This window comes from Dipodomys merriami, unplaced genomic scaffold (assembly GCF_024711535.1).
Source record: "Dipodomys merriami isolate MVZ:Mamm:240054 unplaced genomic scaffold, mDipMer1.0.p SCAF_12, whole genome shotgun sequence".
NCBI classification, from domain to species: Eukaryota; Metazoa; Chordata; class Mammalia; order Rodentia; family Heteromyidae; genus Dipodomys; species Dipodomys merriami.
The window spans coordinates 5,284,071-5,301,948 of record NW_027202493.1 but is presented as its reverse complement, the minus strand read 5'-3'; the positions used below and the strand labels follow the sequence as shown (position 1 = coordinate 5,301,948).

At 37.6% G+C, this 17,878-nt stretch overlaps 1 protein-coding gene across 6 annotated transcripts in view; it reads right to left on the bottom strand.

The window, feature by feature from the left end:
* Nsd3 (nuclear receptor binding SET domain protein 3) overlaps positions 1–17,878 on the bottom strand; it is a 120,465-nt gene that overhangs the window by 59,231 nt on the left and 43,356 nt on the right. For all 6 annotated transcript variants that reach the window (XM_070016159.1, XM_070016161.1, XM_070016160.1 and 3 more), the window contains exons 3-6: positions 13,116–13,187; positions 12,510–12,672; positions 3,813–3,967; positions 1,681–2,196 (exon numbers count right to left, since the gene is read on the bottom strand). In XM_070016159.1, coding sequence (XP_069872260.1) covers positions 1,681–2,196; positions 3,813–3,967; positions 12,510–12,672; positions 13,116–13,187 — 906 coding nt within the window. The remainder of the gene's footprint in view (positions 1–1,680; positions 2,197–3,812; positions 3,968–12,509; positions 12,673–13,115; positions 13,188–17,878) is intronic.

The following is a 17,878-nucleotide window of genomic DNA, read 5'->3' as shown; positions in this document are numbered from 1 at the left end:
AATAAAGTGATTATTATGCAAATAGCATCATGAGCTTATAAAGACAGCTTATAATAATTTGCTAGAATTTGTCTGGTCTTTTACTATGGTTAATTTATCTTAGCCATTATCCGAATAATTTTATTAAGTTATCAGGATATATTCTAAAATGTATGATGAGATCACATAGGGGGAAAAATAAAAACTACTGGTCTAAGACCAAGTTATACATATCCCTAAAATCTGAACCTGTGTCACCTCGTTTTCTGTCAAAAACAAAGTTTGGGTTTTTTGGGGTCGGTTGTGGGGCCTGAACTCTGGGCCTGGACACTGTCCTCAGCTCTTCACCTCAAGACTAGCGCTCTACCATTTGAGCCACAGTGCCACTTCCAGCTTTTTCTACTTATGTGGTGCTGAGGAATCAAATCTGGGGCCTCATACATGCAAGGCAAGCAGACTACCTCTGAGCTACCCTCCCAGCCCCAACAAAATATTTTCTAGTTTGAATAACTTCTTTTATATATGCATAATATATAATATACATATCTATGTATCTTCATATATATATATATATATATATATATATATATATATATATATATATATATATATATATAAAATAGTAAGAGAACTCTGGTCACTATCTCCCTATTACATAGTGAAGCCAAGATGTCTTTAGAAACAGAAATACGTCATTCATGGAGACTAAAATGTGATCAAATAAGTAACGTAGAACAGACAAAAGGAGCAACCAACTTAGGTCTTTAAGCATTTTTGATGAAACAGAATAGACATGAAGTTATAAATGGATTTTAAGATAAATATTACTAATATATATCTATAATTTATAATCAACAAAAATATATTTATATAAGTGTATTAATTAGGCATTCATATATGTAATTATTTTAATGTGTATATAACTATGAAAAAGTTGCATAGTACTAAGAAAAAGTAGGAAAAGGATTCTTTAACAAATATGAATAAAATATAGATAAACTGAAATCACAAACTCAGATTTGTGGATGGGGTTGGGAGTGTGGTAAGAAGGTATATATGATATAACCAGTGTTAAGAAAGAGTTTTCATGTCATCAAACTAAAGTATAACTGCTTTAAATGGAAGTCCAGGACAATCTGAGAAGAGGAATTTAGTTTACAGAATTTAGTTTACACCATTACCGCTTTATCACCAAAGGAAAACCAGTAGTGGGACTTCTCTGAAATGCAGTTAGAGGTCTAAAGCCAAGAGTAATCTAACAAAACTACTGGTGCAACCAAACAGTTCAACAGGTACAATTATTATAGTAACTTTTATAACAATGGCTAATTTAGATAACTAAAAAAGATTTTAATTAGAAGCATATTTTGCAACAACAATAGAAAAACCTCACCATACAAACTAGAAACAGACAAACTGTCCAGTTTTTTTCCATGACTTTCAGGAGCTAAGCTCAATTTTGGCTGCATAGTTCAAGACTAATCTACAACAGATGGGAATATTACAAAAGGGGTGAGGGGTGCAGAAGAAAAACAGCTTTTTTTTGGTCTATGTCTTTTTTGCTCATAGAGTAAACGTGACTATATGTTTCAAAAGGATATTTAAATTATGTCCTTATGTTGTTTTTTAATGCAAAAAGCCAACCATTTAAAAAAATATCATTTTACTACCCAAAAAGTCCTATAAGAAAAAAAGAGGTACCTTTGTTGAATAAACGAATTGATCAATAAATTTTCCATCTCCTGTTGCATTCTGAAGAGCAAACACTTGTTCAATTTTTACAACAGGAGACATGTTGCACTTCTGCAAATCCAGGCCCCCTTTGTGCATGGTAATGGAAGCTGGTAAAGATTTCCTTGCAGCTGCTGTCTTCCAGGCTATTTTAACAGGAGGTGGTTCTTCCTCTTCCGTGCTTGTATGCCGCCTCTGGCTCTGCCTCCGAATTTCAGTACTTGATTGTGAGGAGGCCACCTCCCCTGCATTGGTCTGTTCTGGTTGAGTATTCAGCACAGATCTTGGTCTTCGGGGTTTTTTAACATCAGTCTTGGAGGTAACATTCTTTTTTGCTTGGGATAAAGTCTCTTCAGGCTGTTTATCAATATAGATGAAGGTATACTGTTCTATTCTTTCTTCTCGAGTCATTTTCAATGCTTTCTCTGCATGGGCAATGCCAATATCCCACTGGGCACGTTCCCTTTGAGGTCGGGGTTTCCGAATCTTTAAAAAAGATACAGGTGTTATATACAATACTTTAATCTAATAGTATATTCAAACCAACATATATTTCCCATGTGTCTTATTATACTTTTAGGCCACAAGAATATCTTCAAGTTCTTTAATCATATAGGGGAATGTCCTCAATTCAATACCTTTAATCACTTAATTATTAGATGGCATGAAGGCTCATCCTATTTATCCTTCCTTTGTGGGCTTCAGACCTAGACAACTCTCCTCAAAGAGGGAGACATCTTTCTCACATCACACTTACTCTAGCAAGAATGAGGCAAAAGAGAAGAAAGGCTACTAAAACTTATTCTCAGTAGCCAATGAAACACTAACTTTACACACGGAACTGCAAAGCTCCCATTCCTTCATAGCTGGAAGGTGCAGTTAAGTCCAGGGTACTTGTGGACATCGTAACAAAACTACCCAAAAGAAGAAACATTGAGAAATGTACTGATATTCTGAACCATAATGTAAACAAGGAGAAAATGAAGTAAAAGAAGAGAGCCTGAGGAAAAAATGAAAGCAGTTAAGAAAGAAAAAGGACAGCAGGTATGAGAAGAAACATAAAGTTCAATCAAGTTCTATGGGTCTTAATTAGAAGAGCTTAGATTGACAACAGAGGTAAGAAAACTTTGACCAGAGGTGTATAGGATGACCAAAGCAATCGGGTATTGTTCAGGTAGATAAACTGAGATAGAAAACAATAGAACTATGAGATGGTATATAACAAATATTCACATATATAAACCCATAAAATATAAGCCTGAAATATAAGTCAAAGTTATGTGATAATATTTAGCTTTAAAAGTAGAAAAATAACTAATTTTTTGCATAATTACTTTGTTTAAAATATCAAATAACCCAAGCACTGATGGCTCACATCTGTAATCTTAGCTACTCAGGAGGCTGAGATCTGAGGATGGATGTTCAAAGCCAGATCAGGGAGGAAAGTCAATAAGACTCTTATCTCTAATTAGCCAGCAAAACCCACAAGTAGAACTGTATGGCTCAAGTAGTAGAATGCTAGCCTTGAATAAAAAAGCAAAGGGCCAGCAGCACCCAGGCCTTGAGTTCAAGCCCCAGGGCCAGCCCTAAAACAGCAACACAAGGGGCTAGGAAGGTGGCTCAGCAGTAGAGTGGTTACCTCGCATGCATGAGGCCCTGGATTCAATTCCTCAGCACCACAAAAACAGAAAAGGCTGAAGTGGCACTGTGACTCAAGTGGTAGAGCCCTAGCCTTGAGTTGAACAGCTCAGGGATAGGACCCAGACCTAGAATTTAAGCCCCACAACCAACAAAAACAAAACAACAACAAAAAAGAACCCAGCAACACAAACAAAAAAACCCTTCAACTAGATTGTCAAGAATTCATTTCCAAATTTTAACCTATCTACCACTATATCAAGCTCCAGGACTAGCATAAAACAAACAAATTTCAAATTTCCAAACCAAACCAAACAAAAATAAGCTATATTAGAGGGCTGTGGGTATAACTCAATGGTAGAATGTTCAGCTAACATATGCAAAGCCTTAGATTCAATCTCAGGCAATGCAACATATAAACAAAAATACTAACTTAATAATAAAGTTAATATGCCATCAGTTACCTTTTGTTTTTCAGAGTGATTGCTGGCTTGCTTGGTTGCCTCAGCCAGTAATTCTTCATACTGTTTATGACCTTTATACTCCCGTACACGCTTTTCATGAACCCATGCCCTCTCTGGCTGGTTGCTAAAAAATTGGACATGGTATTCCCGGGCACCTGTAAGAAAAAATTTTTATTAACTACTATAGAACATCTATATCCACATGTACTTTGTCAAGAGGGTCGCTAATACAGGTTCCTCAGCCTGTCTTAAAATTTGAGTATTTTGAATTGTCCAAAAATATATCTCAATACCTATCAATGATAAAATTAAACTACCAAAAAAATCATTCCTAGTGGTTAAACTCATCACAGAAAGTTTAAGTGAACTACTTAAAGAAATTCTAATGATCAGATTACTTTAGTTACACAATTGATGTTTACTTGCTTCCAGTTTTGGGGTTTGTTTTTTGGGACCTGGGCACTGCCTGAACTCTTTTGCTTAAGGCTAGTGCTCTCCCACTTGAGCCACAGTGCCACTTCCAGTTTTCCAGTGGTTAACTGGAGATAGGAGGCTTCATAGATTTTCCTGCCCGAGTTGGCTTCAAACTGCAATCCTTAGATCTCAGCCCCCTGAGTAGCTATGATTACAAGCATGCCTGAGCCACCAGTGCTCAGCTTTTGCTTCCAGTCTTACACAACAAGAAATTAAGGTAGAAATATATAATGTTTCCTTAGAAAAATGTGAATGCTTCTTTGGCCTTTATTTATTTTCATTATTTTTTTGCCAGTCCTGGGGCTTGAACTTAAAAGAGAACTGGGTGCTGTCTTTGAGCTACTTTTGCTCAAGGCTAGCACTCTACTAGTTGAGCCACAGCTCCACTTCCAGCCTTTTCTATGATTAATTAGAATCTCACAAACTTCCCTGCCCAGACTGGCTTCAAACCATGATCCTCAGGTATCAGCCTCCTGAGTAGCTAAGATTACAGGTTTGACACTGTGCCCAGCTTCTTTAGACTTTAAAAGTACTGACAATGGGGCTGGAAGTATGGCTCAGTAGCACTAGCTACTGAGTGAATGCATCAATACTAAGTTCAAGTTCCACTTCAGACCTAAAAATTTAAAACAAAAAAGAAAGAAAAGGAGAAAGAGAGGGGAAGGAGGGAAGGAGGAAAGGAGGAAGGAGGTGGGGGGGGGAGGAGAAAGAAGAAAAGTATTGATGAAATTGCTCTTCTGGCTGTAAGATTTTTTTCATGAGTCTTGTAAGAGTCCTCCTTCATAATAATATCCAAATATTATTTCTATGTTGACATTCACATAGTGCAAAGGCAAAGCAGACTGCTGACATCTTAGCATGACTAGAAACAATCTGGGTGCACAAACAGCCCAAGTCCCACTGTGTTCTTAAGCTACACAATAGCACTTAAATGAAACTGTTTTTGATAAGACAGCAACAATAATTAATTTAATTAAATCTTGAGTCTTGAATATACATGCCTCTAATATTCTGTGATAAAACAGGAACCACGAATCACATACTTCTGTACCCTAAAGGATGATAGTGTCTAGAGGAAAAACACTGGCATGATCATTTAGATTGTATGATGGATGGTCACTTTTTCATGGAATGTCATTTTTCTAGGCAGTAGGACTAGGGAGAGTTATGGTTATTCTAACCTGAGTAGGAATCAGGTATCTCTTAGTAATGATCACCTTCAAGGAAAACATTATTTGCTACCAATAATTAAGTCTGATCTTACAATGTTGAAAATTTTGTCCTTTCTTCTCTAAATCTTGCCAGATTCCTAATAATCAAAGGATATTCTGAGGAAGTTATGAACTTACCTTAAAAGAGAATCTATAAAAGAACATGTCAACATTTAAAAAATGTACATTAGCTCAGTGCAGGTGGCTCACATCTTTAATCCTAGCTACTAAGGAGGTTGAGATCTGAGGATCATGGTTCAAAGCCAGCCCGGACAGGAAAGTCCACGAGACTCTTATCTCCAATAAAGCACTAGAAAACCGGGAGTGGTGCTGTGGCTCAAGTGGTAGAGCGCTTGCTTTGAGCTCATGAGTACAGGGACAGCACATGGGCCCACAGTTCAAGCCCCACGACCAACAAAAAAAAAAAAGAAAAAAAAAGATGTACATTACTCAGTAAACAAGAATTTGTGTGTATGTGTATGTGCACATGTGTGTGCTCACACATGTGGATGCACCTCAATCCTGGGTGCTCAAAATCAGGGCCTGGGCACTGTCCTTGAGCTTTTGTGCTCACAGCTAGTGCTCTATCACTTGAGTCACAGCTCCAGTTCCAGTTTTTTTGGTAGTTAACTGGAAATAAGGAGTCACAGGGTTTCCTGCTTGGGTGGGCTTCAAACCTTGATTCTCTGATCATAGCCTCCTACCTACTCAGCTAGGATTCCAGTTATGAGCTACCAGCACCTGGCTAAAACATGAATTTTCAAATGGCCAAAGTATTCAAAAGGTTACAATATTTTTTTTTTTTTTGGTTGGTGATCCTCAGATCTCAGCCTCTTCAGTAGCTAGGATTACAGGCGTGAGCCACCAGCGCCCCGCTAGGTTACAATATTTTGAAAGGTAAAAAGATCCATTCAGGAAGTGGCGCTGTGGTTCAAATGGTAGAGCACTCGCCTTGAGCTGAAGAGCTGAAGGACAGCGCCCAGGCCCAGAGTTCAAGCCTCACAACCAACAACAACAAAAAAAAAGAATTAGAAGACATGTAAGTATTTGCTGGGCTCCGGTGGCTCACACCTGTAATCCTAGCTATTAAAGGGGCTGAGATATGAGGATCGAGGTTCAAAGCCAGCCGGGGCAGGAAAATCTGTAAGACTCTTATCTCTAATTAACCACCAGAAAACTGGAAGTGGTAGAGCTCTCGCCTTGAGCTGAAGAGCTCAGGGACAGGGCCCAGGCCCAGAGGTCAAGTCCATGACTGCAAGGAAAAAAAAAAAGATCCATTCAAAGTACAGGACATAATCAGTGGATTTTAATATACAAAGTACCTAAAGTTCATTAATATCATTTTAGACTGTATAATGTATAACACCTGCCACATGTTGAGGTGGGTGTAATAATAAAGAAAATATTAAACTACCTGAAAAAAATATTAAAAGTTTTTCCTTTTCCAAGTATATGTCTGTGTGAGGCAAGATTATCTTCATATTCTTCAATCAAAATAACAAATCTTAATAGACTGAATGTAGATGCAGACATGAGAATCCAGGATCTTGATTTAAGCCAGATATTAGAGACTTGTAAATGTACAAAACAATGCCATCCTTCTCATTAAAGTTTGAAAAAATAGGACTTAGAAGTATGGCTTAAGAGGTATAGTCCCTACCTAGTAAGTGTGAAGTTCTCAGTTCAAACTCTAGTACTACAGAGAAAAATTTTTTCAAGAAAATATTTGTCATAACATATAACAAAAATACTTTATTTGAAAATAAATTAATATGTATGTAATTCTTTTTTGAGCCCAGCCTGCCTGAATTTACAATGTAGCCCAGGCTGTTGATTCTCTTGCCTCAGCTTTCTATGTACTGGGAATACAGGCATCTGCCACCATGCTGACAGGCTAAAGCTTTTTGGAATTCTCAAGTTTAAAAAGCAAAAGAGGACCAGGTGCCGGTGCCTCATGTCTGTAATCCTAGCTACTCAGGAGGCTGAAATCTGAGGAACACGGTTTGAAGGAAGCCTGGGCAGGAAAGTCTAAGATACTTATTTCTTATAAACTACTCAGAAAAGGCCAGAATAGTGGAGCTGTGGCGCAAATGGTAGAACACTAACTAGCCTTGAGCAAAAGAAACAGCACCCAGCCTTGAGTTCAAGCTCCAGGAACAGCCGTAAAAAAGCAAAAGAGGGCCTGAGACCAAAACATCTGACAACAGCTACTTACAGAGTAGTTTACTCTGAAAGTATGGCTCAAAAAACAAGCCAGACTGGAACAAAATGAATACAGGAGTTGAGAGTAAGTGACAGTTAGGCATGTGATTGCAGGTTCTGAACTACATATTGGACTTGGAACTTTTGAATAAAAAGTTTTATAATATTTCATAAAAGTATTAGCTTTTTTAGTATTAGTAGATTAGAAATTTTTAAACTGGTCTTTTACCAAAGACAGTTTGAAAAATGCTTCTCTAGAGAAAAAAACATCAGATAGACATATGTAGAAACAAGTCATCTCTGAGAATCCATGAAAATTCAGGTAAGGAAAAGACAAAATGTAGATCCCTACTCACAATGAGTATTGACTTAAAAAGATGTAATTATCTGTTGCAAATACAACATGATATACACATGATAAATTAGACATCAATGAGATTATCTAAAGAATTATATTCTGAAAGATTAAAATTTTATATCAAAATAGCCCATAAGAAAGATACCCAACCACTTTGGAAAGCAGTCTGGAGGGTCCTCAGAAAGCTAAAGATTGACCTCCCTTACGACCCAGTCATACCACTTCTAGGCATCTACCCTAAACAACAGGAACCAATATACAAGGACACGTGCACCTCCATGTTTATTGCAGCACTGTTCGCAATAGCTAGGATATGGAAACAACCTAGATGCCCCACCACAGATGAATGGATCCAAAAATTGTGGTATCTATACACAATGGAATATTATGCAGCCATTAGAAATGACAAAATAATGGCATTTGCAGGGAAATGGATGGAGCTAGAAGGAATCATGTTGAGCGAGGTAAGCCAAGAACGAAGAGACAAACAGTACATGGTCTCCCTGATAAGTGGATGATGAATCCAAAATGTTAGGTGATATGACAAAACTAACAGGACTTAAGAAACAAAGAACTCCCACTCATCTGGTTGAACCACTACTAAATATCCCCATGCTGCTGATCACATATATGGTATATAACATATGAGCACTGTTATATATTACAGACTGTGATAGACAATTTGCTCCAGGAAAGTTAGAATGAACTTGTGACTTTAAATGAGCATCATTATTCCACAATACTGTGAATTTCTGGAAATTAAGTAATCACTTAATCACAATCAAAAAAAAAAAAAAAAAAAAGAACCTTGGGGAAGGGAGGGAGGGAGGGGATGGTAGGGGGAAAACAATGGAGGGGGTAACAATGTTCAAGAGGAAGTGGAAGTGTACTCATTACCTCACTCATGTAACTGTAACCCTCTGTATAGTATCTTTACAATAAAAAAAAAAAAAAAAGAAAGATACCCAGAACTTAGATTTCCACATTGTCTAATCTGAGAAGAGCCAAACAGAAATTTAATTATAAATAATCGGAGTTTTGATCAAGCACCAGTGGCTCATCTATAATCCTAGCTACTCAGGAGGCTGAGATTTAAGGATCTCAGTTTGAAAGCCAGCCCTGACAGGAAAGTCTATGAGACTCATATCTCCAATAAACTACCGAACAACAACAACCAAAAAAAGGCCAAAATTAGAGCTATTGCTGAAGTGTTAGAGCACTAGCCTTAAGCCAAAAAGCTCAGCACCTAGGCCTTGGGGGTCAAACCCCAGGACCAGCATAAAAATCATTATCATCATCTGAGGTTAATGCCCCCTTGGAAATCCAAACATTTTTCAGGGAGAAAGGATTAAAAGAACGTACAATATATTCAGAGGCTCAGTGGTAGGCAGAGTGCTTGCCTTGCATGCATGAGGCCCTGAGTTCAATTCCTCAGTACCACATAAGCAGAAAAAGCCAGAAGTGGCACTGTGGCTCAAGTGTAGAGCGCTGGCCTTAAGCTGAAGAGCTAAGGGACAGCGCCCAAGCCCAGAGTTCAGGCCCATGACTGACCAACAAAAACTCAGACTCACATTACCATCTTACTTTTGTCTGTATTTCTGTATTTTCAACTCCTCCATTAATTTGTCTATTAAGAAGTTAATGCAACAGTACTGGGGGAGGAGGGGAGAAGAAACCAGCTATTACACATTACATCTGTGATTCTAGCATGGGCGAGACCAAAGCAGAAGAATCTCAAGGTTGATGCCAGACTAAGCTATACAGGAAGACACTGTCCCAAATAGTTGGAGGCATAATACTATAAACAAAACAAAAAAAACTCTCAAAAATCTTTACTACTTATCTCTTAAGTATAATATACATACATAATAGAAATTACCCACAAATTTTAAACATTGCTTATATAGTTGGAGGAGATTATAGGCAACCTTTTGCTTTCTACCATATATATTTTTGTGAAATTTTACTTTTCCCTAAATGAACATGATCTCTTTTTTTTTTGGGGGGGGGGTGTCAGTTGTAGGGCTTAAACTCAGTGCCTGGGAGCTGTCCCTGAGCCTCTTTGTGCACAAGGTCAGCACTTTACCACTTGAGTCACAGTACCACTTATAGTTTTTGAGTGGTTAATTGGAGATAAGAGTCTCACAGACTTTTCTGTCTGAGATAACTTCAAACCAGGATCCTCAGATCTCAGTCTCCTCAGCAGCTAGGATTATAGGCAAGAGCACCAGCGCCCAGCCACGTAATACTTTTTTTTAAGGCAGATAAAACTTCTATTAAATTTTAAACTTAAAATGAGGTCTAAATAGTGAAATACAATTTAAAATAGATATGATCCAAATACCTTTCAACATTCTCTTACAAAGACTATTATTAATGGTGTAGAAAAATATCAATGCTAAATCTGACTAATAACAACACTGACTAGTAACATGGAAACCAATGATTGTATAAAACCATTCTACAAAGTATTTAGGCAATAGAGAAAAAAAGAATAGCTATAATGCCTTTTTTTTTTTTTTTTTGGTTTTCAGAAAAGCTGTCAATCAATTCGCTTAAGACTGTAAAAAACAGCCATATAATGGATATTATTTGATAATAAGAAAGGACCAAAGGGGTTGGGGACAGGGCATAGCATCTGCTTAGCAAGCTCAAAGCCCTGAGTTCAACCCAGTACCACAAAAAAAAGTAAATAAATCTATAAATAAAAATTTAAAAAGGATCAAGTACCAACTCATGCTAAGACATGGATAAATCTCAAAAACAGACACAAAAGAAGTTAAACGAAAAGGTAAATGTAGAGAGAGAAAGCTATTCTGGCATTAAAGTAGGATATTGTCCAGGGAGTATCAGACTAGATTAGGTTAATTAATGAAACTAAGTTTAAATATTTTCTTTAAAAAAACATACAAGGTATAACCTGTGCTTTCATTTGTTTTATGCAAAAAAGCTGAAATTAGCACACCTCATAAAGGAATTAAATGTGAAACTCGTTATATAATCCCAAAAGAATGCTTTCCTGAGAAGAAATGAAGAATCACAACTCACATGATGGTAATTTTGTGGAGAGTTCAGGAGATCCATGTATGAACAGGAGTTGTTTTCTTTAGGAAGATCTGGACTTTCTAGAGTATCCTGTCCTATATTTTCCCTTTCACAGAACTATAGATTATCAGAGCTGAAAGGTGCCCCACAGACTGGTTCAATACTCTTACACAAACATAGAAACCAGGACTGTTGCTTGACTTCTGTGAATTATGACAGAAAGAGTTCAACTAATTTCTTTCTAACATCTAGTACTGTTGAAGAACAATTCTTTGAGACTTTACTTTTCTGAAATATAGGATACGCATAATCCTACCATCTCAACCGTGTTGTTGCTGTAAATATCACATAAGAAAATAGATAATACAGGACTCAAACAGTAGTTTGAGCAAAAGCAGACATTCAGCAATGTTGATTCTTCACTTCTGTCATATGGATGTTTATATTCTCCCGGCCTTTAATCAGTGCATAACATTCACAAAAGGAGAGAAATTCAAGCCATTTCCTGCTGTACCCAAGGTGATTCCTTGCTATACAGCATAAGTGTCACAGACAGGGCTGATCCTGTCATACACATGACCCTCCAGGTTTAAGTAGACATTTTTCTGCTTATAATAGTGAACAAAGAACTACACAGAATATCACAGGTGAAAAAAATAATAGATGAGAAATTGTCACAAATAATGGAAAATTCAACATATGACTTATCTAGAAACAGGTTCAAAGATTAAACTTTCTGTGGTTGCTAAGTGAGTCCTTTTCAAACAGTAGAATATTAGGAGTCAAATCCACATCAAAGCCAAAGAATAAAGTTAAAATATATCTCTTCTTAATTTTTAAATTCCAAACATAAAACTTTTATGTTACTACAGATAGATTTAAGTTAAACTACTCTGTCATATCAAACATGTAAGGATGTCCAGCGAAAGGCTGGAGGTATGGCTCAAGAAGTATTGTACCTGCCTACCAAACATGTAGCCCCAAGTTCAAAACCCAGTATTATTACCAAAAAAAGAAAGAGAAGACAGAAAAAGTATCCTGCAAAATTTAATAGGATGAAAAGTAGTTGTCTGGTAACACACATATGTGTGTATGTATATGTGTGTATATGTGTGTCTGTGTGCCATCTTTTCAATCAAAGATGGAAAAAGAAGTTCAAAGAAGATAGGCATGTAGTGTGTACCTGTGATTCTAACACTCAGGAGGCAGAGGCAGGAGGATCATGAGTTTTAGGCCAGCCTGAGGTATAGGGGTTCTCTACCAATTAAGATAACCATAATTATTTTACTAGTTATTAAAAACTCAGAGATCCACACATTTGTATAAAATCATGTATTATATATGTATTCCTATATATACTTGCAACATTAAACTTTTTACTTATTATTTATTTATGCCTTTTCTTACCTCTTGTGTTAATTTTGGTATGAACCTCAAGCTGGGGATCACTTGAAACCATACAAGGCCACCAAGGATAGGTTCCCACCTTGGACCAAACCAGATCACCAACCTGGAACTTAATACCAGTGGACACTTCTGTTGTTGAAACAGAAGACAGTATTGGCTGAACCTAGAGGAAAAGGAAAACTCTTTCAGAAGAAAAACCATATTTAAAAAAAAAGAAACAATGTATTATATACTAGGTACATTAAAATTTTATCTTCAATTATATTCTTCTCCGACAGCTGTTTATAATTATGAAATAGGATAAAGAAAGGCAGTTGATAAGCCTAATCCCCCAACCTGAAAACAGAATTGATAGATTTTCTTGACAAATTATCACTAAAGTATCTTAAGAAGCCACATGATCAATTTAAAAATGGTCTTAGTTTTTAAAAGGTCAGTTTTTAGATGGAAAATAATATCTACCTAAATCAGCTCCAGGATCTGTTTCAGTATAATTTCTGAATTAGAGAAGTATGGAGCTATAATACCTCAGTATGTTACAATTTAATTGCTTTATGTTTACCTCCTTCAGCACATCTGATCTATTAATACTAGATGAGGACTCACCGGGGCAGTCTCTTTGATTACAGGCTCTTCTCTTGGTTTTTCTGGTGGTGGGTCCAGCCTCTCATTTGGTCTCTAGATAAAAAGGTATAGATGAAGAGAATAGAGTGGCAATAAACCATAGAACAGTAATACAAAAGAGTCAAAGAAACTTAAGTAGCAAAGAAAATATGGGACATTTACTACTAAATAATATATAAAGACTAAGATAACAACCACTCAGTACTGGATGTTATATATTAATGCTCGTTTTCTTTTTTTTTGTTTGTTTTGTTTTTTTTTGGGTCCAATCGTGGGGCCTGAACTCTGGGCCTGGGTGCCGTCCCTCAGCTCTTCAGCTCAAGGCTAGCACTCTACCACTTGAGCCACAGAGCCACTTCCAGCTTTTTTTTTTTTGCTTATGTGGTGCTGAGGAATCGAACTCAGGGCCTCCTGCATGCAAGGCAAGCGCTCTACCACTGAGCCACCTTCCCAGCCCTTAATGCTCGTTTTCTAGTTCACTGTTACATCTTGTTACTTATTAATATTTTTAAAAAATTCACTTCTAGGTGGGCACTGGTGACTCAGGAAACTGAGATCCGAGGATTGCAGTTCAAAGCCAGCCCAGGCAGGGAACTGTGAGACTCTTCTCTAGAATTAACCATAAATGGGACTGTGGCTTAAAGTGGTAGAGTACTAGCCTTGAGCACTAGGCCCATGATCAACCAAAAAAAAAAAAAAAAAAAAAAGAAGGTCACAGTCACTGACAGAATTTCTTAAGAAAGAGAGAGGGTTACAAGAATAAAGAGGCAGGTTAGATTTTGAGGGCCTGTAGGCAATATTTTGGAAAGAAGAGGAAAAGCTGAATGTTTAATTAAGACATCACTGCAGTAATCCAGATGAGACAAAGTAGTGCCATAGCTGTGCACCAGTGGCTCTTGCCTGTAATCCTAGTGCCCAGGAGGATGAGAGATCTGATATCACAGTTCAAAGCCAGCTAGGGCAGGAAAATGTGAAAGTCTTATCTCTAATTAACCACCAAAAAGTGGAACTGTATCTCAAGTGGTAAAGCATTAGCCTTGAGCAAAAAAATCTCCATGACCAGCACTCAGGCCCTGAGTTCAAGCCCCAAGAATAGCACAGAAAACTAAAAAGGTCTGCTGATCTACTGAAGAACACAGTCCTTCATTAAAGAAAGAAAAATATGCTCAAATGAAAACAGGATTTTTTTCTGATCACTAGTGTAATAACAGAGCAGTTTAGAATAACTATGTTTGTGTAAATTCATTCAAAGCTTCACCTGATACTGATACAACTTAAAACTTTTGCCTTAGCTTCTCACTCCAATCAAGCTACAGCAAGAAGGCAGGACAACTTAACAACATGGTAGCCACAAAAAGGAGTCATTCTCTAATATACAATCCTCATGATGTCTCCATGAAAGTTATCACTAGACGTTTTTTCTTCCCTGAGACAGTCATGCTCTGCCTAGCCCAGGCTGGTCTTGAGATTGTGATCTTCCTTTATCAGCCACCCAGCTACAAGGTTATAAGTACATACTGTAGATCTCTTATTGAAGACAGATTGAAGGAACTGGTGATATTTTTCCTTTCTAGATTAAAGACAGGGTCTCCTTTCCAAATTTCATTTCAGATTGTTGGTGTTTCTTTTACACTGATTTGATACATGGACTTTTCTTTCAGGCTGATTTGATACTACACTATCAAAGTTATTTTCCAGCTGGGTGGCTGGGTCAGGCCTGTAATTCTAGCTACTCAGGAGACTGAGTTCCAGATTGTGGCTCCAAGCAAACTTGGGTTGATGAATACCAAGACTCTTATCTCCTATTTTAAAAAGCCAGAACTAGAGATGTGTCTGAAGTGGCAGAGCACCAGCCTTAAGTGAAAATCTGAGGGACAGTGCCCCAGGCCCTGAATTCAAGCCCCAGTATACGCACACAGGCTTGCACACGCATGTACACACACACAGTCACTTCGAAAGAACTGCAATTTTTACATAGTCATTTTCAAAGAGGGGTGGTGGTAAGGTAAATCTAAGTTTTTGTTTGTTTTCCTGGTGGCACTAGGGGTTGAGCTCAGTGCCTTGCACTTGCTAGGCAGGAGCTTTACCACTGGAAGCACAAAACTAGCCCTTTATGCTTTACTTCTGTACAACTAGGATCAAGTTTTGTTACCACCATTGTCCAGCTACTGGTTCAGATACGGTTTTATAAACGTTGGGGTTATAGGTATGAGCCACCATGCAAGGCATCTAAGCTTTCTTTCTTTTTTTTTTTCTTTTTTTGTCAGGCGTGAGGTTTGAACTCTGGGCCTGGGCACTGTCCCTCAGCTCTTCAGCTGAAGGCTAGCTAGCACTCTACCACTTGAGCCACAACACCACTTCTGGCTTTTTCTGTCTATGTGGTACTGGGGAATCGAGCCCAGAGTTTCATGCATGCTAGGCAAGCACTCTACCACTGAGCCACATTCCCAGCCCCAGATAATATAATTCTAAGCATAAAATTCATTTTCCCCCAGGTGCCCAAAGTACAGAGGCCAAGTTCAAAATATTAAAGCTAATAAGGGACTAAAGACACCTCTTCTAATCCTAATACTGTTACTTCAGTATCAGAGGAAAAAAAGATGACTGTGAGCTAACTGTCCTTGATGATCAATTCATCTTAATTTAAATTTATGAATTTATGGGTATTTGCAACTTATTAAATATTTTTGGCTGATCCACATTGAAAGAATCACAACAAAATCTCTTAAATTAGAAAAAAATCATGTAAGGGATGCATCTAAGATAAATTACAGGGCTGGGAAGATGGCTCAGTGGTAGAGCGCCTGCCTTGCATGCATGAGGCCCTGGGTTCGATTCCTCAGCACCACATAAGCAGTGCCAGAAGTGGCACTGTGGCTCAAGTGGTAGAGCGCTAGCCTTGAGCTGAAGAGCTGAGGGACAGTGCCCAGGCCCAGAGTTCAGGCCCACGACTAGACCAAAAAATAAATAAATAAAAATAAAATAAATTACAGTATCTTAAATATTCTTTAAAATTTGTTTTAGTACTTTTGTTAAAACCTAAAAGATTCATTAAGTTGAGTAATATGCATCAAATCTGATAAGAGTTTTAAACCCTTAATAAAATAATCAAAAAGATTTTCAGAAACACTAAGCAAAACCATTATTTTTCTGGAAAACAAAAAACTAATGTCAATGTTTAAGTTGAAAATTTTTGGTGGACATCATTTGTAATCCTATTTACTCAGGAGCTTGAGATCTGGAGGATAGCAGCTTGGACAGAAAAGTCTGTGAGATTCCCCAAAATAACTCACAAAAAGCAAGAGCTGGAGGCATGGCTCAAGTTGTAGAATTTCAGCTAATATTTTTCAAAGAACTTTAAGATTTAATTCTCTGAAGCTAGAAAACAGAACATTTGACTCTCGGCTAACAGGATTTATGTGGTCACTGACTTTTGATAAATGGAAATGGCAAGCTAAGAGTTAATGAGACTGACTTGGTGGATAATCCCACTGCTAAAGAAGACCATGAAGAGACCACTGAGTGTTTGCATACAGCCTACACTTAACATGCCTGAGACGTTACACCTGGCAAGGAGAGAGATGTCCAGAAACATTTCCACATGCTTCTAATTTGGTAAAAGGCAAAAAAGCTAACGTAGATTTTTAAAATATACAATTTCAGTCGTGATCTCAGATCTCCTGCTGTCTAGATATTTGGACACATTTTCATTATTGAGATGATATACTTAGATTGTTCCAAATAACAGCCACTCTCCAGAAGGCCAAGCAGCTCAAGCTGGATGGAATTACTTACAGATCAAGTACTGAGAAAAGAGCTGTGGATGAAAGCTTAAAGTGTATTATTTTGTATGGGATGTTTGCTCAAACAAATAAATAACAACAAAAAAACCTTTCTGAGTAGGATTTTAAGGACATGGGAGGAAAAAGAAAAAAGAAAAACGTAGCTTTTTATTTTTTTAAAAAAATCAAGCTAGGTTTTTAATCTTTACAGTATTGGAGAGGGATTGAAGATAGAGTTAAGCATCACTGAACTATAGTCCCAAGCATAACCAAGTAGCTTTTTTATGAGTCTAGTGGCTCATACCAGCCTCTCAGGAGGGTGTGATTTAGTTGATTCCAGTTTGAAGCCAACCCAGGCAAAAAAGTCTGTAACTATCTTCAATTAACCAGCAAAAAGCAGGGCTGGAGGTGTGGCTGAAATAGAACACTAGCCTAGCAGGCAAACTAAGTGAGCTTGAGGCCCTGAGTTCAAGCCCCAGTACTACCAAGGAGAAAAAGAAATTGGGAGGGGAGGGGAGAGAAGAAAGAAGGGGAAAGAATGATAAAAATAAATCCAGCTTGGGAGACCCATTTCAAACTTGTTCTCCAGGTCCACAGTCACACGAGACTTCCCTGAGCCACTGGAGGGAGGGGAACTGTCTAGTATAGAATAAGCAGATGCTTCTCTGGGTTTCCCTTCATGTCTCAGCTCTCCGAATACCAACTGCTAAGGACTGGAGAATTTCTAAAGACAATGAGTAGGCACAAACCTTCAAAAAATAAAACATTTAAGACATCTGTCCTGAGGAAGCAGAATGGATATTGTTCAAATTAAGGAAACCCAATTTTAAAAACAACCAAAGTTACAACACAGTTTCATCTGTTATAATTCCTGTCACCTGCTTAGTTTAACAGAGGATGAGCCAGAACTTCAGGACCTTGGGCTTCACAGTCCAAAGTCAGATGAAGCATAACTTATGGCAG